The sequence below is a fragment of the Xiphias gladius genome, chromosome 21 (assembly GCF_016859285.1).
Source record: "Xiphias gladius isolate SHS-SW01 ecotype Sanya breed wild chromosome 21, ASM1685928v1, whole genome shotgun sequence".
Taxonomy (NCBI): Eukaryota; Metazoa; Chordata; class Actinopteri; order Istiophoriformes; family Xiphiidae; genus Xiphias; species Xiphias gladius.
Genome location: NC_053420.1, coordinates 9,034,591 through 9,060,276, shown reverse-complemented (window position 1 = coordinate 9,060,276; position 25,686 = coordinate 9,034,591). Strand labels below are relative to the sequence as shown.

The following is a 25,686-nucleotide window of genomic DNA, read 5'->3' as shown; positions in this document are numbered from 1 at the left end:
TGATACATCAGCAGTGTTGTAGGTGGTTGAAGTGGAGTTTATAGATAGGCAGTTTAGTTCAGTGGTTCTCAGCCCACGGATCGGGCCCCTTCAAAGGATCACAAGATAAATCTGAGGGGTTGTGAGATGATTAATGGGAGGGGAAAGAAGAAAAAAAACACAGTTCTGCCACACAAACTTGTATTCAGTTTTGCAACTTTTCCCTAATATTTACTTTTTTGGGAATTATCGGATAAATTTACCTCTTTCAACCTTGAACTGTTATTTAAATAAAATTATCTGAGGAGTTTAGAGGGAAGGGTCAACAGAAAACAGGAGGTTGGGGAGAACTGATTGAATCTATAACAATGTACTGTATTTTATAAGTTTATATTGTGTCTTTTATCTAAAATCATAATCTGAAAGTTGACTTGTAACTATAGCAGTCTAAAAAGTTTGAAATTTCCATCTGAAATGTAGTGATGAAGGTATAAAGTATCAGAAAATGGAAATACTTGAATAAAGTACTTGTAAAGTACTTTTAAACTGTACTTAAGCACATATACACGCTGAAATGCACATTAAGTCTCCTTGACTCTTTATCAGCGGTATGGAGAAGCATTTTACTGATATTAGTAACCTCTGTAAATTAAAGAGTGTTTGTACAGGGCTCTCTACTGGTCCTGCGCTCTCAGCTGACTGAATGCAGAGGCTTGATAACCAGGTATGATAAAAACATTAAAGCAATATTTATGCATCTCTATTTATATACGAAGTTCATGGACAATCTTACAAAATGTACCTGATCACTTATAACAACAAAAAAAAGAAGATCTTTTTTTTCTGTTTTTCTGTGTGTGGATGTTGAATATAGACCTGTTTGTGAGGATTTGCTGATGAAGGACTTTCTTAATGATACCAATTTGTCTTCTACTCTCCCAGCACGAAAAACCCTTGACAAATCTCGAAATTTACTGGAGCAGAAAATGGATGGTGCCAGCATTGACACATCTGGTTCTTGTGTTCAGTGCGGGTCTTTGGACTATAGACTTAAGTAATTCATCCAAAGTTCTTGCTTCCCAATGTAACCATGTCACTGTTCGTATGTTTTAACGAAGCAAACAGAGTAGTAGGAAAATTACTGTTTGCTGCTTAATTTGCAAAAGTCTAGGATGAAGTCTGATGTAAAATGAGTGTGAGGCCAGAGGAAAAGAACAGAAAATGTAGGAAGTCAGTACAGAAGGATCAGATAATTACTTACTGAGCTTGTGTCCCCTCTGGCTTCTCTTTACTAAGTACTACTCCGTCATGTTGGCCCAGATATGTGCAGTTGGGCAACGCACCCTTCACTAGTCCTTCTTTTCCTCCTTTTCTGTTGCTTTCTCCCTCCTTTCGGCTCACACCCTTAATGCACCAAGATCCAGCGCTAGTCAGTCAGGCAATTTTCAGCCCTAGCAGGAAGAAAAAAGCATGTATGTAGATGTACATATCTGTATCTTTGTTGGTTATCACGATGGTCTTAGTCCTCATGGTCTTAATTTGCTTTATTTGTTTTTATGCTGTTTAAGGAAAGGCAGAAAATTAGGAGTTTCCATGACTGCGAACCAGTTGTTAAGACTGGCTCAAGGTCAGGAACAATGAGACCCAAAAAATGTAAAAATAATTTTTCTTATCACAAATGAGTTAATCATCAGTCAAAATGAGTCCATTCGAAGAGAAAAAAAAACTTGCAGGGCAACTCCACAGAGCCAAATTAGCATTTTTGCATTTTTGTTTTGACTTAAATTGGTATGACTCTAATGGTTACAATTAATATCTATGTTGTAAAATATATCAGTTAAGCTACAAGAAAAAATTTGTGGTCTGTAGTATGTGTTTTGTTTAAGTTTTTGTAACATGGCGAGCACAAAGAAAGCTTGTGAGGTTGTCATGCGTTGTTGCCTCTTCCTTTATTCAGTATGTCAAGCTCTCTGGCCGATCAAACACTTTTTGATGTGGCTGTCTCAGTTAAAGTTTCGTCACCAAAGGGAAATAGCTGTGGGCGTCACAGCTGCAATAGTTTGCCTTCAAGCGAATGTATGCGGACGACCTCACATTATGCAGTTAATTACTGTTGTCAGTTTTACCACTGTGATCAGAATTGTTTTCCACTTCTTTCATGATGTAAGTTGATGGTAACATACTGTAGCATGAAAACGTTTACTGCTAATGCCTGATGGCCACTGGAGGCCATCTGGTTTAGGTCACAGATTGATCAGATTTTTTAAACTTGCATCTACAAGAGCGACAATTTAGTTGCCTGTGTTTATATTCACATTCTCACAGTCAATATTAAAGATTGAGATTACAGTGACATCCCTCCTGCTATGCAAATGGAAAATGGGGACAAATGGCAGACTCTTTTGGCTCGTCAGCTGATGTAGCTCACCTGGTCAGCCTTGGTTCTGAGGGTGGACCATTAGCTCACACTGTATTTTCTCGCACATAAATATTTTCATTACTAATTCCCATACCATATTGTTTAGTAGGACAAATCTGTCTGTCGGTACCCACAAACCCGCATTACTCATTCTCTCTATGGCTGTCGGCCCAAAAACCAATTTGTATTTACAAAAAATCAAAATAGTTTTTTTTCACAAATGTCCACAAATGTATAGTTTCTTTTTTTTTTTATGTTAAAAATAGTGCTTTCTAAGGGACTTTTTTAGTCATGGATTGACACACATTTGGTGCTCTAGTGAGTATTTATGGCACCGGGACGGTATGTGTGGGATAAACTCAACATAACCTACAGTGCCCATGTTCATTTTAGTCAAGGAACGTATCACTCAGTTCAATGGTCTGGATCATTTATGTGTTTTTGACTGGACCGTAACAGTGGGGCCCTATAAATGCCAATTTCTGCGGCTGACTGACTGACTGAGTGATGAAGTTACACAATTGGACAGCCGAATGCCACGTGACTGAGTGCTGAAGTTGAACCATTGGTCGGCCGGCCGAGTGTTGGAGTTTTCCCATTGGCCATTGGTCTTTCAAAATCAATTGGCGCAAACAGTTTCTATTGTGTCATCAGGGGGTCTTTTACAGGCAATGCTGCCAACCTAGTGCCCTTTAAAAAAAAAAAAAAGCACCTAGCAACAAATCTAGCGACTTTTTGGACAAACTTTAGCTACATTCTGTAGAAGAGAGTCACCAGTATTGCCCCGCTGGTGCGAGGTCGGGCTTTCCCTATGGAGGCACACCTCTTTATGCGTCTCATTCAATTGACCACATGGCAGCTGACAAAGACACGAATCAGCGTCTTACGTTCTCTTTGAGAGATCATTTTACAAGTAAATATAGCAGAAGGTGATTGGAATGGTGATTTTGTCAGGATTTTAGCAAAGCAGAGCAGCAGCTAGGAAGTGGCTGTGAAGTTATTGCTGGTTAACATGTAGTCTTAATGGGTCGCGTTTCAGTCCCAATTTCATACATGTTCCTTCATCTGACAACAGAAACAGAAATACGTGTAAATGAGAGCGGCTTTATTGGGAATTTGACTGTATTAAATTACTGTATATGTGAGAAAAGAGAGTAGGAGAGAAGCAAACAGATAAATGGCTGAGACCGCAAATACGATGCAATCAAATTCTGAATATGCTCTTTCGCATATTACGTCGTCTAGTAACATTTAGCAACTTTTCGAGCAGGCTTTAGCTACTTTACAACGGTTCCACAACAGTTTTCAACTACGTCCTCTGTTTCGCACATTGACCATACACGTTCCAGCATATACTAGGCTTTGACCGAGTCTTGTTAATCATTTTTCGGACAACAATGCAGCTCTATGGTACAGAGGAATTAGCTTTTATCCTTCAAGTTTAGTTTGAATAAATAAAACACACTGGCCATAATAGACCTTATTCATGGCAGACACTTTGACATGGTATAGCAGGAGAAGCAGGGTGCAGTCAGTAGGGTTAATGATAGCCGCATTTCATTAGGTTTGTGAATTTCATGGACCTGGTCTAATGCATGATGGCTCACTCGTATGGTTTTCTCTACCAACCAAGGTATTCCCACACACGTGTCACCTGTTTTGCCTGATTAAACTCTGGTAGCGTGTATAAACAGGGCTTGATTTACATCTCTATCACTTTACTGTCAGGTTTGTTGCACCTGCTGGTGTGGGACAAATTAAACCTTCATCATTGTTATTAGAACATGGAGTTTGTTGTGACCCCGCATAATTCCCAGCACAGCTACAACCCGAGGATATGTCTTATCAGTGAGATTAAATACCTGTGCGGCTGTACGGGGCCTTAAAATGGTTATTAGTTCCACTTGTACTTCTCCTGCTCTCCTGTCAACGTCAAAATGTCTGCTGTGAAAAAGCTCTATTCGAGTTTAGAAATATGAATGAATAAAATGAGGAAAAACAGAAAAAAAATCAACATGCAACTTTTTAGGCCTGCCTTGGTGGCTCGGGGGCTTAAGCTGCTTACCCTGAACCCCAACACCCCCAGTTCACATCCAACTCTCTCCTCTCATTCCCTGTTAACGTAAAAGGTAGTGGTATACTTTTTCAGTCTGGTTAATGGTTTAGCTCTTAGACAAAAGAGGTCTAGTTATATCCTCCAAATCCTCTTCCTATTCAACTTTAAGATCTCTTGGGTTATTTTGGTTCAGCAGCCTTAATAACTGGCTATGTTTGCTTTCTTAATACACAATTCTTTTGGGACACATCCTTTCAATTGAAGGCAGTTCTGAGCAGTTCTGGGTGTGCTCACGTGATCATGTTGACATTGAGTCGTCAAAGCTCTCCTGTCCTTCACTTAGGAGACTGACACTGAGACACATCATGACAGTAACTCAGTTAGAGGGAAAAGCTGCTGTCAAAGCACAAGAGTTCTTTGAAAGCAATCCACACACTCATCATACACCATAAGATAATCCACAGAGTGTTTACAGACACACATGCACACACACGCACAGGTGCACACTCACAATGTCATCTTGTTGACCAACTACTACTTCAAAGAAGTGCGATCACTACAACTGATGAACAGAGCCAACTCTGACCATATGGTTCTCTCTGTCCCTCTACACTGCAGTAATGACGGGTCAGGGTACAATCAGTGCCTTATGTGTGTGTGTGTGTGTGTGTGTGTGGTTGTCATTGTGTGTAAGTGTTTGTGTGCATGTGCGTGAGAGAGAGGTAGAGGAACGCAGAAGGATGGGATTATGGAGAGAGTAAAATAATAGAAGAGAAAGAAAAGATGAAAGCAATGAGGAGAGGGAGAAGCGAGGCATGGCAGAAAATGGAGGAAGAGTGTGAGCAGCTGACTGTTGGAAAGACTGCCTTCCAGCTTCGTATTTCTCTGTTACACCCCTGCATTGCAGCAGTCCCTGCAGGAGCTCAGAGGGTGCAGTCTTTTCCACATCCTCTCTGCTGCCTCGGAGGAGACAAATCATCCTGACCAAAACGTCCCCAGAACATCTGGGCACTGGCACGCGTTGGGACCGGCTGTACTCTGCGTGTGTTCGTGATCTGGGGCTGCAATGGCGGTTGTGTTGCTCTTATTGATGTCCCAGTGCAGCGCAGTCCTCTGGCCCGACTCATCCTTTGTGGAGAGGGTGACTAGTAGAGAGGGAGGGAAAGGTTTATTCATTCACAGAAATTCTGAGGGAATGAGAGAGCGGGGGATGAGCTGGAGTATCCCACAATGCACCGGGAGTCCAAGTGAACCAAGCCTACTGTACAGTTACTGCTTAGGTTGATGCTGCAGGTGCATTGTGACCTTGCACTAAACTCTTAGACACCGAAGCTGCTGAGTCAAGAAGCAGAGTGTGGATTTATCAAACCAGGTCAGGTGCATAAACGGATTACGTCTGGTGAGCTCATACAGAATGCAAAAGTATCATGTTCAGAAATCTGTAACATTACTTTAAAAAACTTGTTATCTGGCTGCTATTGATTATTCTTTTCATTGTTAATGTTACTTTTTTTTATCCTCTTGTGTCAATCTTCTTGTTCATGAGTGTATAGTTCAGGAATGCTCATATTAAAATGAAATTATTTAATCAAATCAACTTTATTTGCCATTTGTATGTGCACAATGTACCACAAAATTAAGAATTAACCTTGCAATAACTGATTTTTTTGACGACTTGGAGGCAGCAGAAACAAGTTGTTAGTACAACATTGACATGTCATCACCCTTTACGATAATGGTGAAAGTGTTGGCAGTTGCTTATTTACACATCCAGCAGTTACGGAGCTATATCATTCACTTAGACTCTGGTTTTCTGGTCATCTGGTGAATTTAAGTCCAATATTCACTCCCTTTTAGCTCTGTTTTTGGTCTCTACCCCCTCCTGAGGGAATTTTCTGGCTCTTTAGCTGCTAAATGCTACACTGTGTTCACTTGCTAGTCTCTGACTGTGACTGTGTTTTTTTTACTTTCAGAAGTAAATGGACTGCTCTTATATAGCATTTTTTTAGTCCTATCGACCACTCAAAGGGCTTTGCGCTACTGCCACATTCACCCATTTACACACACATTCATTCATACAGCACCCTTCTTTTCTATACATATAGTGCTTTCTACACACACACACACACACACACACACACACACACACACACACACACACACACACACACACACACACACACACAAACACACACACACACCGATGATACATCAAGGGCAATTTGGGGCTCAGTATCTTGCCAAGGGACACTTCGACAAGCGACATTTAGTGGAGGACCCGCTCTACCTGAGCCACAGTCGCCCCAAGCTGCCTCCACTAAGACACAAATGATACACTTTAAAGATACAAATGCCAAATATATGTAGGCCATCTCTCAAATTTTAAGGTATGACAAAGTAAACCTGTAGAAAATTCGGTGATTGCAACAGAGTATAGTAACTGTATATAATACAGGTAGGTAGAATATAAAATGTAATACACTGAAATGAAGGGTTATATGAAGAAAAACAACTGACAATTACATCAGGTGATGGCAAAATTCTTTTCCTGAATAAATGCTGTTGCTTTTTATTTAGTGATATATTTTATATTGTTAGTTAAGAGTAACACAAAGGCTCCTGCAAATTCAGTGTTGAGACTCACTAGAGGGTTTGTCTAAAATGCATTAACAATACTGGAGCTCAACGGTCTGAAATCTCTGAATTTATTTTGCCAAAAAAGAAGTTATTCAGATTTTTCATAATGCAGCCTTACATGGTTTTCTACAAAGCAAAGTAAATTTAAATTAACTTAGACAATATGTATTGATTTTCTCTAGCCATAGAAGAATGGGCTGCTTGGTTTGGCTCACTAACGTTTACATTTTCTCCATTATTCCGGTTTGCAATTTATTTTACAATCTGCCTTTGAGTGAATTAAATTATTGTTATTGCCAAGTTTGCTCGTCTGACATTGCAGATTTACAGTGATTGTTACCATATACTTAGCAATAAATGCCACTATATAATTGCTGACTGTATAGACTTTCCATTGAGACAGTAGAATGGATCAGTGAGCTGGGAGTGTGTCCTCCAAGCCTCCAAAAAAAGCTCACCCTGCTGACCCTAAGCTGTAAATGAGGTCAGTAAAGATTTGTGTAATTGCCTGAGTTGGAATCTGTCCTACCACGTCGTCCCTTAGTTTGCTTTCCAGTCTCACAGTCACTCACTGCAAAAATTTCCATTGGAAAATCTCCAATAATACCAATCTGCAAATTCATCAAGGAAACTGAACCGTACAACTTGGAACAGAGATAAGTAGACAAACTGGCGTTGAAATTACAAATGTATATCTTTAAGGAATAGTTTGACATTTTGGGAAGTACACATATTTGCTTTCTTCTTGAGTTAGATAAAAACACTGATACCACTCTCATGTCTGTACAGTAGATATGAAACTACAGCAAAGAGATGGCTATCTTAGTTTAGCATAAAGACTGTAAACAGCTAATCTGATCTGTGCCCAAAGGTAGCAAGATCTGCCTTCCAGCTCCTCTAAAAGAACAGTAATTAACATTTTAGATCTTGTTTGGTTCATACAAAAACCCAAGTGTCAGGCTACAGTTTTACAGAGCGTTATGTGCTGGGCTATTTCTTGGCCATCTTGTCGTCACCGATATTTTGTTGACAGATTTTATAACCTTTGTAGAGAACCAGGCCAGCCGTTTCCCCCTGTTTCTAGTCTTTATGTTGAGCTATGATAACCGTTTCCTGGCTCCAGCCTAATTTTGAACAAACATACACGGGAGTGGCATGATTTTTCTCGTCTAACTCTCCGCCAGAAAGCATATTTCAGAAAAGGTCAAGGGTTAGGTTTAAAGCACAGCGAGATTTAAATGACTTTAAAGTTTACTTTTACAGGTATAACAAAGCCTAACTAATCTCTCAGGACTCTTTAGCTTTAAGTATCTTTCTTCTGAAACCATGAATTAGCAACATCACCTCACCTTGCTACTACAGTTCTTCCAGGCCACATCCTTTTCACTCCTATGATGTCCCCTCACACCCACCTATGTCTACCAGTCCACTCACTTTTAATTTGAGTTATTTAGTTTTCAAGTTGATGGCGAGGTCACTTAATTCAGTCTTAGAATGAAATTGTTAAGCGAATTTGATGAAAGGGAAAATAATTTAACACTGCGAGAAAAATAAAGAGAAAGAAGTGAAAAGATCCAGTCCTATTAAAGCAGAAGACCTTGGTGACTTTGAACAGTTTTGTACAAAGTTGCAGCTAAACGTTCGATTTAAAAGAAGTGCTGTGTGTCACTTTCACTATTGCAAAATGCATTTCAGTAGATGAAAACACATTTGGGGAAAATATGGGAGACAAATTTCTCTGGGCATAACTTTGCAGTACACTGGTAGAGGGGGAAAAAAAGGATGCTCTGTGATGCAGCAATTTTGTGTGAGATCCCTGCCTCCCTCTGGCAGAAGCAGCTCATTGCACTAAACTGAAGTGAAAGGAGCCACCTCACACCAGCTCCTGACAGGTGCTAGCTGAGCATGAGCACACAGGAAGGTATTTCCCCAAAGAGCGTAGGAAGGAACAGAGGGTTTCAGGAGAAAGCCAGGGGAAAAGATTAAATGCTGGAGATGAAAAGGGCTCAGATATGTGCAGAAGTAACTACATGGCGTTTTTGTGCATTTGTTGATTTGAGACCAGTTTATCATCAAGAATCAATGTATGGCCAAGCCATGAGGACTTACATTTTAGAGTTTTATATTCAGGCCTAGAACACACATCTCCACGTTTGCATTGATTTCTTGGTCACACATCAGTTGTTTCATGATGTAATGGTTTTAGCTAAACACCGTGGGCTGCAATTTTTTTTGGTTTTGTTTGTGTTGTAAGTGGAGAAGATGCTTTGCAATCTGCTCACTTCCAATCATCACTGACGCGTCTCCTGAGGGATCAGTGAAAGGCAGACAAGTTGACCTAATCATTTGTGGTTTCAATTCTTCATTCCGAATGGGTTTAACAAGCAAGGATCCCTCCGGAGGGTTAGATCACAGTCCGGAGATCAATTGTTGGGATCCCATCAACTGTGGGAGCTCTGCGTAATACCATTTGTGAAGCTGATATGGTAAAGTCAGCAAACGCTTAAGAGTTTGTCAGCCGTCCTACAACCTCAGCTACCTGCTGTAATGCATCTCTGATCTGTGCAAACTGTGTCTTTATTAAAACGCCCTCCCAACATAAAGCTTCTGCATATTGATCTTTTACAACTGCCCTCCGATGCTAGACCAAAGAGTGGCATGCTGCAATCAGTTGTGTGAGCAGCATCACAAATGAGGTTGGGGGGAGAGATGGAGAGAAAGAGGTAGAGAGGCTGCGTGCATGAGTACATTGAGGGAGAGACAGAGGGGGAGTAGGGAGGTGTGTGACGGGAGGGTGGAAAATGGGGGAGATGGTGTGCATTGGAGGAGGAGGAGGAGGAGGAGGAGGAGGAGGAGGAGGGGTGTAGTGCTGCAGTGGAGAGAAGTGAGAGGAGACTGCAGTCTCTGCTTATGGGAGAGATCAGACTATGTTACCACAGCTCTGAGGAACTGTAAAACCCAAACAGCCATTGATATTGGATGGGCCACCTCGTGAAGGGGAATACTACATCTGACTGGTGAGTTTTGTTTTGGAGATCTCTTAAATCAAGGTGCAGCTCTGTGACCTGAATGTAATCAAAACATACAGCTAGAACATGGCTATATCTGAGATGATCTTTGAGTGATAGTGAGTGATAATAAACTATTGCACTGTGATTGTATTCTCCGTAGCTGAATATCCTTGTGAATCAGGATGTGTCTCAGCCTTTTTCTTTTTTTTTTTTTTTTTTTTTTGTGGATGAGTGATGCTGGCCAGTGATGAGCTGCCAAAATCAAAGGCAGATAAGGACTGAGTGCTAATGGCATAGAGGTAAACACTAAGCTAAAACAATAAGGGGGGAGGCATGGACGTGTTTTGGTGTATTTCCATTCAGCAGCTGTCCTCATCACTGCTCGTCACGGAGAGAATATGCTAAGCTATGGAAGTTGGAGAGTTGAGTTATCCATGCGATGAGGAAAGCAGGAATTGCCTTGGATTTTATGTTTATTACAGCTGCTTACATGTGTCGCCGATGGTGATTAGAGGTGACGATGTCTTGAGGGATGATTTCTTGTACAGACATCAAGTGACTGTTACGTTTTTTGGGAGGGTCCCCTGTTGCAGCTAAAACTTTAATCATAATCATCATACATCACAGCAGAGTGGTAGCAGTTGGCATTCAAATCGCGCCCATACCCAATTCTCAGGCAATGACTTGACACTGGCCTTGAGCCATTGATTATTTGATTGGTTGGTAACCCTCGGCTATAGGCAGGTTTTGGGCAATTCTGGATTTCTCATAGACACTAACAGAATTGCTTAGCAACAGTGATCTGCTGGCCCATGGCACACGGGCCTCAACTACACTGTATGTGAACAGCAGGCGTTGGACCACAAATCCCACATCTTGAAAATGAGAGAAACACCAAAATACACGTTTGAAGGAAAAAGTTATTGATCTGGGGCCTGTGAGTCAAAGAAGATGAGGTTACATCTTCATTTGCCAGACGGTGTTTGCCAGTCGCTGATGGTGAAGTCTGAAGTCTGCTGGTTCACTTTGATATTATGATACAGAAATTCTCACATGCACTGTGAGCGCGTTCAGATAAAGATGACTCTACAGCAAAAGATTCACTGTATATCAGTGTAATTTTACGCATACATTTTTGGGCTTGCATCCGTGAAACCCAGCGCTCAGTTGTTGTCATTGCTCATTTAAACAGTGGACATAAATTGTCTGACTTTTAAACTGAGACAGATCATTTTCTTTTAGTTCTTTCAGAGGAGGATAAAATGAAAATCCTGTGGATAGGCCTGAACATTTCAGAGATGCGATGATATACACACACACACATACACACACACACATTCAGAAACAGTGTGTTTTATCTTTAATTCTTGCTGAGTTTTTTTACTTTATGTTTCATTTTCTTTTTTTATGTTATAAGCCTATCTACCTCCACATAGTACTTGCTAAACCGTCATAGCAACGATATTAAGCTATTAAGAGTGAACCCCATAATGTTCTCCCTGCTTGCTTGAAAATGTATTAATATCATGACCTTTTCTGCCAAAACACCGTTCTCCAAAAACAAACAAAAATGGAGACATTATAGCTGCAGGAAAAAATGAACGGTTGTCAAGTTGCCACTCACTCGCATTATGTTGAGGTGGTGGGGGCATGAAAGCATCAAGGCAGCGTCCAAATCACAATGTTCAGCGCTGAAGATAATACCAATCAGACTAGCGGTTCCCAGAAATGTGCAGTAAAAACATTCCTGCTGACAGAACTTAAACCACTGACCTGTGCTCCCAACATCCCCATTGCTGCCTGTTTTAAGTCATCGAATAAATGAGCACTAAAAGTCAGAAGAATTCTCTCTCTCTGCGACAAAAAATAATGGACTGATTTGTAATTTAATTCTAGGTGGATCGATCCTGCAGTTGTCAAGTGCTTCTAATTATCCGCAGCATATGCTTTTTTTGTTCTGTGAAAAAAACAAAACAGTAATCCTCATTTACACCACAGCACCGACACCTTTGCGCCCAGCAGTAAATGCTAATAGTGCTGCTGTCACTCATAGTCATGCAAAGAGCCCATCGAAAATAAGTAATATAATGCTCACTTGAGGCTGGGAGGTAAATTGATTTTGTTGGCTGTCCACAGTGGATTGAATTTCCAGCGGATGAAAAAGATGGTCCATTGTGAGGAAACACTCGTTTTATTAGTGTCTGATTTGTGGTGAGACTAATTTAGGCAGCAGCTTCAACTAATGAGCATTTTTATTATTCACTGACCTGCCATTTGTTTTCTCCACTGATGAATTAATCGTTTGGTCTCTAAAATGACAGAAAATTGTGAATGATCATGAGCGTCACAGTTTCCTAAAGCCCGAGGTAACATCTTTAAAATACTTGTTTTGTCCAAAACCCCCAAAAATTCAGTTTTCATTCACATAAAACAAAGAAAAGCAGCAAATCCTTGAAACTGACAAACTGGAAATAATTACTTAAAAGATAAACTGATTATAAAAATCATTTCTGATTCGTTTTCTGTCAGTCAGCTAATCGATTAATCAGCTCATTATTTCAGCTCTGTTTCTCTTATTGAATTATATTAAGTATCCGTGTTTCATTCACAGACTCCATACCAGCTTGTTGTCACAAAGAGGTGAAGACTGTCTATCCCCGCATACATTTCACTGAAGGCAGGGAACGGGACTAAAACTCAAACACATAAACAGACAAAAAAAAAAAAGAAAAAAAAAGAAGCTTCAAATCCAGGTAACCCACAAGGGAGAATGTGGACAGGAGACAGGACAGGGCCAGGAGACAGGATCAAACCGAGGGCATTCATGCTGTGTGGTGAGAGCGTTAAAGGAATAGTAAGACATTTTGTGAAACTCATTCTCTTCTCGCTGAGGGTTAGATGACAAGATCGTACCACTCTCATGTCTGCATCTTAAATCTGAAGCTACGGCTAGGAGCCATTTAGCTTACCTTAGCATAAAGACTGATAAGAGCTAGCCTGGCTCCTGCCTACCAGCAATTAGTTAAGAAGTTAATTCTTGTTTGTTTAATTCATACAAAAACAAGAGCGTTAAAACAGTTAGAGACCAAATTGTGATGGGGTCACACCAGCCGCAGCGCCCGTCAACATATTGACATTCTGACCCATGAGTGCTCAGTAGTCAATACTACATTATTACAAGAGTACTCAGTACTCAGTACTCATCGGTGGGATCATGCTCATCTTCGAACTCGGCCTTAATTTTGATCTCAACTACATACCTGTAAAGTTTCTTGAATGTATCCTGCACGGTTTTGACACTATCGTGGTGACAAGACTTAGATAGTGGATAGACATATGAACACCTGCCAAAGTACCCCAAAACCGCCTGTGGGGTAGTTCACCCTAAAGTAGGTGTCTCCAGGAACACGTTTTGCCATGATGACATAACCACAAACACAAGGTGAAAACAACACCAGCCACGGAGCCCCGGCTGGTAACAAGCTGTGATTTTACTCACAACCTTCTTTCACTATGAGGTTGTTAGGAAACCAACGGAGAATCAATGCTGGTAGGTGGATTTTGTTATCCGTCAGACAGAGACACGCAAACAAGAGACAGCAGTTTCCCAAAATGACAAACTAGTCCCTTAACGTTTGAGCTACAATATACCTTTTTTCCTTTTTTTCCTTTGATTCTATTTAGATGCAAGTCTCTCTCTGGATCACTGTGTTCATAGGGGGGAGGGATAATCACCTCAGTTTCTGCTCATTCTTCACACAGACAGTAAATTCTCACATCATCAGCATAATGGATGTGTTTAGTCTCAACTTTTCTGGCTTTTAATGTCCTATAAGATTTCTCATCTGAGGATTTGTGCTCATTCATGTAACTGATGTCTGTTTAATCCTTCGCTAACAATGCCCCTAGCTGGTTGTGATGACTCCCATCAGTTTTATAATCCCTCCATGTTTCACGGGGTTGACTAGCTTCATTGCACCTCTTGATCTCATCATCGCTCAACAAAATGGGATCATCTTTACCCATTTGTCGCTTGCTGAAGGAGCTGCAATGTATTAGGAATGAACATGAAAAACTGAGAAAACAATCTCACCACAAGGGCCATTTAGTAGCTGTTCTGGAGCTTGATATGATCTTTGTCGTTAGTTGGAGTTTTCACATTCATGGACTTGTAGATGCTCAGATTTCCATTTTTCTGAGCAATTTAAGGATTTAAGTTGGTCTGGAACAGTGATTATTTTCTTCATGCTCAATCTCTTTCCTTCCTTCAGTTAATTGATTTATCATTTAGTCTAAAGTGTCAGTCTTGCTCAGTCCAAAACCCAAAGATATTCAAGTTACAGTATAATAATACAAAACATGACATAAACAAATCCTCATGTTTAAAAAGCTGGAACCAGCAACTGTTTGACTTCTTTGCTTAGTAAATTACTTAAACAATTAACCGGTTATCAAAATTGTGTTCCTGTTGTGTGTCTGTCCAATACTAATCTAATAAGTGACTAATTCTTTCACCATTGTCCTGGTTTAGAATTTTTACACATCAGTAAAGTCTTTTCGTTTTATATTGGTTGGATACATTAAAAAACCGTGTTTAAATTTCAGCCAAATTCAGTACATTTCTGTAAAACTTTATTCTGGAAGTCATTAACGTGCTACATTCACCTTTGTGCTTCCATAAACTAACCTATCATTGAGGTTGTGACATTACAGTTGTTTGGTCATGTTTATTCTCTTTTTCTGTCTGATCTCTACGTGTCTCAGGGACGCTGCACCTAGCCTTTGACAATGAAGTTTAACTTGTTCAGAAGGCCACAGGCCGTTGCGGCCGCTGAGCCCACCGGTGCCACCACCATGACCATGGCTCCCAGCCCGGCCGTCATCTCCACTTCAGCACCGGAAACTTCCGGCTCCAACAACACAGAGATCAACAAGAAGGACATGTTTGAGGAAATCAAGAGTAATTTGTTGAATGAAATTGATAAAATCCCATGTAAGCAAACTCGCAGCGCATTCCCAATTCATGCTGAAAGTTACAATTTTTTTTGTGCAAAATACCATAGTTACCATTCAGTCTCAATTTTCCTTCTGTTGTTTTCACACTGACAGTGCCTCAGTGGGCTCTGATTGCCATCGCTGTGGTGGCCGCGTTGCTCTTCCTCACCTGCTGCTTCTGCATAATCAAAAAATGCTGCTGCAAGAAGAAGAAGAACAAGAAAGGGAAGAAGGGCAAGGATGGCTTCAACATGAAGAATATGCAGGGTGGCGAGGTATGACGCCTCGTGCTTCCTACATGCTGAAAAGTCAGGCTACCAGGATGTTTTGGGTGACGTTTTGCCTCTTCTCTCCAACTGTGCTACCTTCAATTATTTATTCAAGTTTTTATTAACATTTATGAAATTTATTGCTGAGTTTTTAATGCTTTTAAATATGTCTCTGGCTAACCAAATTTGATCTTTTACCAGCAGCTCTTTTAGGACAGGCTGTAGAGGACACAAGGAGAGCTCTCTTCCCCTCCATTTACTTGATGTTGTTTTTGTGGTCGTTCAAATGTGTGACGTATTCCATTGTGACCTCTGGTGAAAAATGGCACCATTAGTGGAAAGGTTTTTTTTGACGAGTCACGAGCACAAAAAGCTGCATTTTACACCAAAAGACAATGGATGAAGGCGTGACGCCTCAAGAAATATTGGGAAATTTTAGAAGCAAAGTACAGGAAGTCAGAGGATAAATATTAGAAAAGCCGGTGATTCATCTGAGGGGTAACCAGCTGATATCACCATAGATTGCCCTGTGCTCCAGTGGTAGTTAATTAAAGCAATCAATTGCTTGTGTCCACGATGTGAAAACAAGCGTGTCATTTCTCATCATAACTGTGTTGGTGGTGGTGTTGACTGCCTCTCTTTTTGTAGTGTGTTTGGTGTCTTGTGAGTTGAATCTCTTCCTCTCTCTGCTCTCCTCCTTTTTTTTCCGCTTTGTGTCTGTCTTGTGTGTGCCTCGTGTTTCTTGACTGTGGTGGACTCCTGCTCTACGGTAGGTGGATAGCTCACGTTGACGCTCTCTGGCCCCCGGGGCGGAGGGGGGTTTCATGGAATGAAAGTCGTAGCTTCCTTTTCCTTTTTTTAGTACCCCCCCCCAAAAAATCTTTTTTTAATTTTTGTTATGACAGCTTGAGAATGTAACAGTGGAAAGCTATGATGTGCTCCATAAACCCCAAAGAGGAGAGTCTAACCATCTAACGCATTGTTCCTGGGACAATGTAACTGTAACTCACACCAATATGGAAAGTATTGGACTAAGAGATGATATGCAAGGCACTTTTAACACTATTAATATATGCATGTGATAAAGGGCATGGTTGGTTGTTTGGGAGACATGGAAATGGTGATGATAAAACTGCATGAAGAGCCAAATACTTGCAGATCTGTCCTTTTGATTGTAATACTCAAGGAGGAGGTAGAATGTGGAGACACTGGATGGCCTGAAAAAAAACGATTAAAAACATTTCAAAGTCAAGGTCACCTTGACAATGAGGCTGGAATTTAACCGCAGTAATAACATTGACATAATAAGACTTTACATTATTCAAATAGCTGGCTGTGCCCTTTAATCCTGAACCATTTATTGTAATAACGGTGAGCTGAAAAAAGATTTGGTGCCACATAAATTTCGAGGTGAAACAAGGCATGCAGGTTGAAAAAAGTTTTGGATTTTACTCTTGAAATATGAAACTTGTGAGGGTAGGGTTTAATAAAACAACAAATTGCAATCCAGCTAAAAGTCTTAAAAGTAAAAGGTTATTAGAAAGCCATCTCCTTGCCCTGAATATTATGTCTTATTTGCCTTTTATCATTTAATATGCACTGGCATTTGCTGTTGTGAGCTAGTTCCTTAGGGGTTTTTATATAAACATTTATCTCCTTGTTCATTTGGAGAAAAATCAAAGCCCTCGAAAATGAGCTCTTTGACAAACAAGGGAACTATGCTCATATCTGATTTCCTTGAAAAATTGTTGCAATTACTACCCCTCTTAGTGGAACTAGCATGCAATGCCTCCACTGACTCTGGCTGTCACTGTACTGCACAAGCATGTCGAAGGAATTGTCCAGTGATCAAAACACACAGAAGACAAGGTCTGCAGGATCTTTAAAAGTATAAACATGTATTTATGTGTTACCAATAGAGATTTCTCCCTTTGTAAATGGTAAATCCCTGGTTATTACCATCAGGTCTGTGCAGGTAAGCAGTAACCAAAAAATGTACCCCCGACATAAAAACTCCTGGAACTCCAGTGTCTGTGGCATGCTGGCCGTTGTAGGGAGCCCTCTATTATGATTCCTGATTCCCTGACCTTGAACACTGTGTCTTGTTTTGTTACTTTCGATCCACAGAAACACCAGGACGATGATGATGACGAGGGAGAGACCGGATTGACGGAGGAAGAGAAAGAGGAAGAGGAGAAAGAGCAAGAGAAACTGGGGAAGCTGCAATACTCAATAGATTATGACTTTGAGAATACAAAGGTTTGTGGTTGTCACTTGTAAATGCTTTACATCTGTTTTCAAGCTTTAAAAGAAACACAGTTATTTTTAGAAGCATAGTGAACAGTTTGGGGTCTGTAAAATTAGATATAAATATGTTCTTCGTATAGCGTTACGAAAAAACAATGTTTTTCAGAATGAAATCCTCCACTGTTTTAAGAAATAGTTTGACATTCTGGGAGAAACACTTCTTCGCTTTCTTGCCAAGAGTTAGTAAGAATTGCTTTCACTGTCATGTCTGTAGGATGAATATAAAGCCTGCCAGCAGCCACTAAGCTTAATTTAGCATAAAGACTGGCAAGAGAAGGAAACACTTAGCCTGGCTGTGTCCAAAGGTAACACAATCTGCAAACATGATATAAAATGTTAACTAGTGAGCTTTAGAAGAGCTGGTTGGCAGATTGTGTTACCTTTGGACAGAGTCAGGCTAGCTGTTTTCCCCGGTTTACTGTCTTCATGCTAAGCTAAGCTAACCGGCTGCTGGCTGTAGCCACACACATGAGAGTGGTATTGATCCTTTGAGATAACTCTCAGCAAGAATGCACATGAGCATATTTCCCACAATGTCCAACTATTCTTTTATGTCCTGGTCCTTGCAAATGTGTACACAGCCACTTTGTAAAACCTAAGCAGAGCAAGAGAATGATCCTTTTTGCAGAAAGACTGAAAGAAATCAAGAGGCTAAACCATGAAATAAATCGTTTTGCAGCAATTCTGGCTTAGAGAAAAGGGAAAGACATCTGTCAAATGTTAAGTAACTTCATCATCCTACCTATAATGCTCTCAGCAGCATATGGGCGCAGTGGTAGTATATGACATGGATTAATGAGGCTTAAGGTACTAAAAATAAGAGGAAATGCCTTAAATTAAGTCAACATAACAGAGCAGAGACTAGAATTAAAGTCATACTTGAAGTTTGTTTTTATAACGTAGAATCGGAAAAACCTTTTTTAAAAGTCACCACGCTGTGACAATTGTGTGACATTGTAAAAAATTCTGACATTCAATATGTCTCCAGTCAGGCAAGAAGTTATTGATGGATCGCGAGGCTTAAGTTGTCAGATGATGTTGCACTATATAACCAGTTTGGGGCAGTGGCCCTGACACAAATGAAAAATCTTTGGATCTTTTGCCAGATAAAACTCTGTCTCCCATACATCCACATCTCCTCTGCACACAGCTCACAGTTGGCATCCTTCAAGCTGCTGACCTCATGTCCATGGACTCAGGTGGAACCTCTGATCCCTACGTGAGAGTCCTGCTCTTCCCTGACAAGAAGAAGAAGTTTGACACGAAAGTGCACAAGAAGACGCTGAACCCCGTCTTCAATGAGACATTTGTATTCAAAGTAAGTTTCTCACATCCTTGTGTGTGCGCGGCGATAGAAGACAGTCTGTCTACAGTTGCAGAATTTGGTGCAGCAATGGTGTTAATCCTGCTTCTATATGAACCCATGCAGCTGCAAACACAAAGAAAGACATAGATCAAACATTTTTGATGGTGAGCAATCATCCTAACCCCCTGCCTACATGTCTGTCGTGCTGTGTAAGTCTAAGGGCACTGACTGTATCTTGTCAGGTTTGTCTTGATTTGTTTGTACCGCACTGCCCTGTGCAACCTACATGCTGCTCTTCTCTGTCCTGGCTAATAAGGCCCGCAGAGACTTTACGAGTGGCTCTGGGTCATGCTGGAAGCGCTGCCTGTCTGCAAATTCGCAGCAGCAAAAGAAACAAATCTTATTTTACATAAACAACTCTGACTGTTCTCTCCCAGACATAGCCACGGAGATGTTCATAGCCACAGTTATTGTTGTTATTTTTTGATCTTGAAAGGTTTTTATTAATGTCATGTCCAGACAGGGCATATAAAATTGTCCTCATCTTTACTTAAAAAAGTTTGGGTCAGCTGGAGTTATCTTTTCTAACATCTTTCTTAGATGATTAAATCAGAGCTAATATCATGTAAATTAAGGTAGTTATTTAAACTACATTTGTGCTTAAATACACTTTTTTTTTTCAGATAATCTGTATTTAATTTCAAATTTGTTTTTCTTTAACTGTGCCTTTTTCACGTACATAATATTTGAGGATTTAATTCCCTTTAACACACAATAAATTTCAGTGGCTCAATATGACACTAGTGCAACAATGGGTTAACTTTACCCAATACTCATGGGTAGAAACCCACCTCAGACAAAGCGTTTATTTTTTGTGTTACCTTTGGGTTATTTAACCCCCTGATATATAATATTGTTGCAGACTGTTATAATCTACTTTACTATAGGTCTTTTTAAGCCTACATGTTACTGTTTGTTAATAATATGTATCTCCGTTGCAGTTCTGAATGTCATACAATATGCACATCCTTTTGTTCAACTTACAATAAATTTGTAGCGGTTTGAAGGTAAAACTTGAGCTTGTTGTGTCTAACACTGAGTCAAAAATGACCATATTTCAGTTCGGGTAAGTAACCGAACAGTCATATAAAAAAAGTAACGCCCACCGTAGGTTAAAAAAAAACCTGTTGGTACTGGAAAGTTAACCCAGTATTGCGTTAGTGCTATCCTTATTAAAACTAGGTCGGTTTTTACCGTGGTGACTTTCAGTCTTTAGTCATACTGTATAATCACTAATGGAAAAAATATAAGGCATCAAGCTCTAAAACAACGTAACCGTGTGTTGGTTGATCAGGTGCCCTACGAGGAGCTCGGTGGGAAGACGCTGGTGATGTCTGTTTATGATTACGACCGATTCTCCAAACACGACGTCATTGGAGAGGTGAAGCTTCCCATGAACACCATCGACCTTGGACGGCCGATCGAGGAGTGGCGGGACCTGGAGAGCGCCGATCAAGAGGAGGTGCTGTTAAGAGTCACACTGATTAAAATGAAGGAATAAGTCTGGCGATATTCTCTTTTTCACCGTCGACAAACCCCATGAAAAGATGAAAACGAACAATACTGGCTTGCCTACATGCTAGAGTCCCAACAAACACTATCTATGCATCCAAAGCCTGATTTAGCTTATTCCCCTGTGCCATAGATCTCCACTGTTGTCCAGAAACTATTAAAAAGAGTTCATCAGTGAGCCACAAAGTCCTGCTGATGTAAATACACACCGGAGCACCAAATGTGTGTTAATCAGCCTCTGCAGATAGTCCCCATAGAATGCACTGTTTATGTATGTTTGAGCAATGTTTGCTAAAAACTACAGTGCCTGGCTGTTTTAGGAAATTACTCAAAATGAAAATATATATTTTCGGGACATCTTCAGAAGGAACCCATTGGCTTGGGAAAGTCAGAAAGTATTCATTAAGCAACAGACTTACATGTTGATGGATGTGTGCTTTTCATGGGATTTGTTGGTGATAATAAAAAATATATATATGGAGCAATACCAGCCTTAACCTTTTAGGATAATTCGGTCAACTGATCAATATACAGTTGTTTAAATAAGTATTTTATGAAAGTGCACAGACATTGAGGCAATCATCTGAATCAATATACGTATTTCTTACAGTAGTAAAATAAAAGTTCAGAAATTTGCCTTGATGACATTGTGTGTCTACAAAGTATGACGCTGAGGTATTTGTAATACAGAATATAACAGATTAGTTACGTTTTTCTGCTGGTGTCTATGGTATTTTTCGTTAACTTCATCCCAGTCTACTCAGTGGATGCTGAAAATTTCAGAACTACTCTGAGCCCTTATAGGGCTGTGCACTTCTGAGTAAGTGTATTGACAATGTTGTCACAAGGCAAAAGGCCAAATTTTCAGCACATAAGAGTATATTTCAAGATATACAGCAGACAGTAGCTGAGAGCGTTTTGCGTCAGCCCGTCATAACACAAGCAGTGTGTTGGCGTTGTCTGATGAGCACGTGTGCTTGTCATTTCTCTCTCTTCTCTCTGTGCTGACTGCTCAGCCTGAGAAACTGGGAGACATCTGCATCTCCCTCCGTTATGTCCCCACGGCCGGGAAACTCACCGTCTGTATCCTGGAGGCAAAGAACCTGAAGAAGATGGACGCCTGTGGATTGTCCGGTAGAGAAATGTCATAATCAAATCGAGTTAGAATGCTGTGAACAGAATTCACATTATTATATTTTTATTGGGTTTGATGCTGTTGAGAACAGTTTAGCTTTCAGTTTTTGTTTGTCTATGGCTGTGGTTTTGAGCAATGTTTCAAAATGCATAATGTCATACTAAAAACTGAGAAAACAAGGCACTGCACACTTAGGTTCAATGCACGTATTTAATGATCAAGACAAGCTTTTGGGCACTGCGGGCATTTGTCAGGGGAATTTTTTGATCAAACATCATATAAAACACAGCTGTGCTTTATGCACCTGGAAAATGCGGTTCACAATTGTAACTTTCCTGGTCCAAATGCACAGAAGATAAGGAAAAATGAATACAGAAAGCAATCAGGAAATCAAGAGGATGTAAATACACATCAGAAGTAATAAAAAGGAAGTAGATATTGCAGAAACATGAGGAAAGCCATAAACAACATAATAAGATCTTGCCTTGATGGTATCTATTGCTGATCATATTGTTGCCCTTTGCAGATCCCTATGTAAAGATCCAGCTGCTGCAGGGGGGTAAGCGTCTGAAGAAAAAGAAGACTACAGTGAAGAAGAACACCCTAAACCCATATTATAATGAATCCTTCAGCTTTGAAATCCCCCTAGAACAGATGCAGGTACAGTACAAGTCAAACCTGATCTTTAGGACTTGATGGATATGTTAATGATACAGTACAGAAGATCTGTGCCTCTCTCCCTTAAAGATGTCTTTTAAATCATTCTGCACTCATATTTTATTAATGTGCCGACCTAATAACAGAGAAATCACAGATTCTCTCTCATTTCCTCCTTAGAAAATCTTGGTGGCGGTCACAGTGTTTGATTATGACAAGATCGGTAAGAACGACGCCATCGGAAAGATCTTCGTGGGCAGCAAGGCCACTGGTTTAGGTCTGAAGCACTGGTCTGACATGCTGGCTAATCCACGCCGCCCCATTGCCCAGTGGCATCCATTGCAACCTGAGGAGGATATTGATGGTCAGCTGGCAGCTTTGGCCGCAAAGAAGTAACATGCTCCACCAACCAGCTAATGCACTAACTCAGAAATCCAGCCCCCATACCTACTCTGCATGAAACCCATGACTTAACACATGACAACTCGTCATGAAACCTGCTCAGCCAAAAAGAGACATCGTAGAATATCTGCTCATTCATGGTTAAGTCGAAAAAACTCTTTTTAAACATCACATTTCACACATTAGTGTATGCTGAGAGGAGTGCGGTTGAGTTATTGAGTGACTGGTTCATGAATGATCGACTTTTGGTCTTTCTTTCATTTGAGGAAACTTAGAAACGGATTCTTAGGGGCGTGACACTGAATGAAAGTCTTGGTGAAGACAATACTGGAAATAAGGCTTTAGTTTAGTTAATAGAGCATGCTTTACTTACCTCCCCACTGCTCTGTATAAATCATGCCCAGTATTGTATCTTGCTAATAAGTGTGTTATAACTTGCAATAGAAAGTATCGTAGTGTTGGGTTATTTCCTGCGCAGAGTCTGTTTGAGTCCATTAATGCAAAAAGGTTCAGCTGAGAATGAATGAGGTCGAGGTCACTGAATGCGGCAATCCATGTTGCACCGTGTTTTCAAGAGAAAATCTGTCTTCATTTTGTCAGCTCACATTTGAGAAGGAGAAACGAACAGTACATTAGTATACTGAATGACAGGGATGACACGGTTATCTGATCTTTGTTGCTTGTTTTGTGTTGCCATGAAGGCACCATCTATGCATTTAGGTTCAACACACATTTCTGTGTCCTCAGACAGATCTAATGTAGGACAGGATTACAAGGGTGCCTTTCCTGATATGACACTTTAGAAATACAGTAGGCTTCATTTTTTATTTTAGAAGGGCAACTTTTTACAGAGTGAATATCATTCAAAAGTAGTCAGGGACACTATGAATGTTCCATCTGAAATCTGTCTTGAGCTGTGTTGACCACTTGGATGTAAAACCTTACTTACCCATGGAAAAAGTAAGGATACTAGAAGGCTTACCAATGATGTTCAAAACAATTATGGGTATGCTTTTGAATTCTGCTGTTGCTTCTGAAAAACATCGCCATATGTCGCATTTTATTTCGATATCCATTAAAATGATTATAGATTTCTTTTACGAATGTTGTAGTTTACCCCACATTCTGTTGCCCACCTTAATACTTCAGTAGTTTCTGATGAAACACCATTCGGATTTCTGTTAAAGACAAGATGTTTTTATAGAGAACTGAATTTGAAATGTAAGCTGTAACTGCACTTTTTAAGAGGACGTGAATTCAAGTACAAAATACATGTTTGTAAAATCTCAACACGGCAAGTGCTACATCAAACACATAATACAATGTACATCTCCAGGACCATTTGCTTCAACCAAATAGAGCTGCAGAATGGAGCATGTATCATACCTCGCAGTATTTCATGTTGTTTGGATCGCTCACTCATTAGTCACAAGCTTTGTAAACCTGGAGCCAAAGTCCTGCAACATGGTGGTGTCAAAACTTCATCACAGACTTAATATATTAGTGTGATGTGCAGAGGTATGGAGGCAAAAAAGGCCAGAAGTCGTATGAGCAACTGAACACCTAGTTGTGATGTAAAAAAAAAAAAAAATTTTAACACTGCCTTTATAGCATCAATGTAATTTATTTTATTTACTTAAATCAGCTGCAATTGAGAGCTTGTGCAAACCAGTTTTCATCGGAAAGGGTTGAAATGTCCAGCTTTTGATATTCCAACTGTTCGTACTACAACTGCAAATTTGACCATACCTACTGAAATAAAAGAGACCAGAATCAGCGTGTATTGTATGAAAAAAAAGGAATTACAGCTCTATCTACTTTTATATAACTAATAGTGTTAAATAAGATTCATTTTAGGGAACATGTTTGGACCATGATGGGTGGTGTCGATGAAGTAGTAGGTCCTCTGTCCTACATATTATGTTTTGTCTGTCATGTGAACCATGAAAGAGAAGTTCAGATGAGAGATGAGAGGCTAAGCATGCTTCAGTTTTCTCTTTGACTTTTTTTCGAAACGAAAATAAGAAAACCCTTTGAAAGTGCACAACTTGAAACTGCCTGGAAATGTCAAGAAGCGAGGAATTCAAACAACAATATCCGGAGAGATTGTTTTCAAAGTAAAATATTTAATTTCTGCAATTTCAGTGGTAACATTAAGTATCTAGTGGTTGTTAAATATCAGAATTGCGTGTTCAGTTGCTTACAAAATTGAAATTATCACAGCCTTTCTTTGCCTCCTTATTATCAAATATAAAAATGACTCTAAAGGAAAGTAAAGAGGAGCACACTGATTGGTCCATTCACAGTACTTCTTCATTATGCATCACGCAGATTTGTGAATAGGCAACAGCATGTGTTTACAAGATGATGTAAATAGTAGCATGTTTTAAAGAGGAACCATAATTATATTGTGTATGTGTGTTTGTGTTCTGTGTCATTTTTGATAATAAAACAGAGTAAAAAAACAGTGTGCACCGACTGCAAAGTGTATGTATTTTTGCTGAATGGGACCGAATGTATGTCCGAATAATCCATGTTAGGGTTCACAGGCTCCTTTGAGGCCCTGGAATTAAAGCAGGGTTGCTTTATGGTTCATATTTGAAAATCCACTTTGTCATTGTTTGTGTCGTCTGTGCTAAATCCAGTGTAACAGTATGCTTGGGCTACAAGTCATGTGATTATGGTTCATTTCTGCTTGGACTTGTTATACAGTGTGTCTCGGTCGCTGACCAGTAAACTGTATATATTTTTAAAAAAAGAGGAGAATATTTGCCAGCTCCTTGATTTTCTATCTCAGTGTACCGTAAGTGTTTCCATCATTTATTCCTGCCAGATGAGTGTCAAGTCTTAGCCAATCAAATGTAGATACAGTGGACGACTTAAATTGACTTGTAGCCCCTTTTTTCTTCCGTACTTCATTAAATTGTACCCCCTCATCATA

General features: G+C 40.0%; 1 protein-coding gene across 2 annotated transcripts in view; it reads left to right on the top strand.

Moving 5' to 3' along the window:
• LOC120783036 (synaptotagmin-2-like) overlaps positions 1 to 22,821 on the top strand; it is a 28,336-nt gene extending 5,515 nt beyond the window's left edge. Inside the window, exons 2-9 of one of the 2 annotated variants that reach the window (XM_040115707.1) lie at positions 14,867 to 15,095; positions 15,212 to 15,372; positions 17,494 to 17,625; positions 18,824 to 18,991; positions 20,334 to 20,501; positions 21,568 to 21,685; positions 22,213 to 22,346; positions 22,524 to 22,821. In XM_040115707.1, coding sequence (XP_039971641.1) covers positions 14,891 to 15,095; positions 15,212 to 15,372; positions 17,494 to 17,625; positions 18,824 to 18,991; positions 20,334 to 20,501; positions 21,568 to 21,685; positions 22,213 to 22,346; positions 22,524 to 22,739 — 1,302 coding nt within the window. In that variant the 5' untranslated portion in view covers positions 14,867 to 14,890 and the 3' untranslated portion in view covers positions 22,740 to 22,821. Of the gene's footprint in view, positions 1 to 14,866; positions 15,096 to 15,211; positions 15,373 to 17,493; positions 17,626 to 18,823; positions 18,992 to 20,333; positions 20,502 to 21,567; positions 21,686 to 22,212; positions 22,347 to 22,523 lie in introns of those variants that run through there. The other variant, XM_040115708.1, reaches the window with a different exon arrangement.
• The last annotated feature ends 2,865 nt before the right edge of the window (positions 22,822 to 25,686 follow it).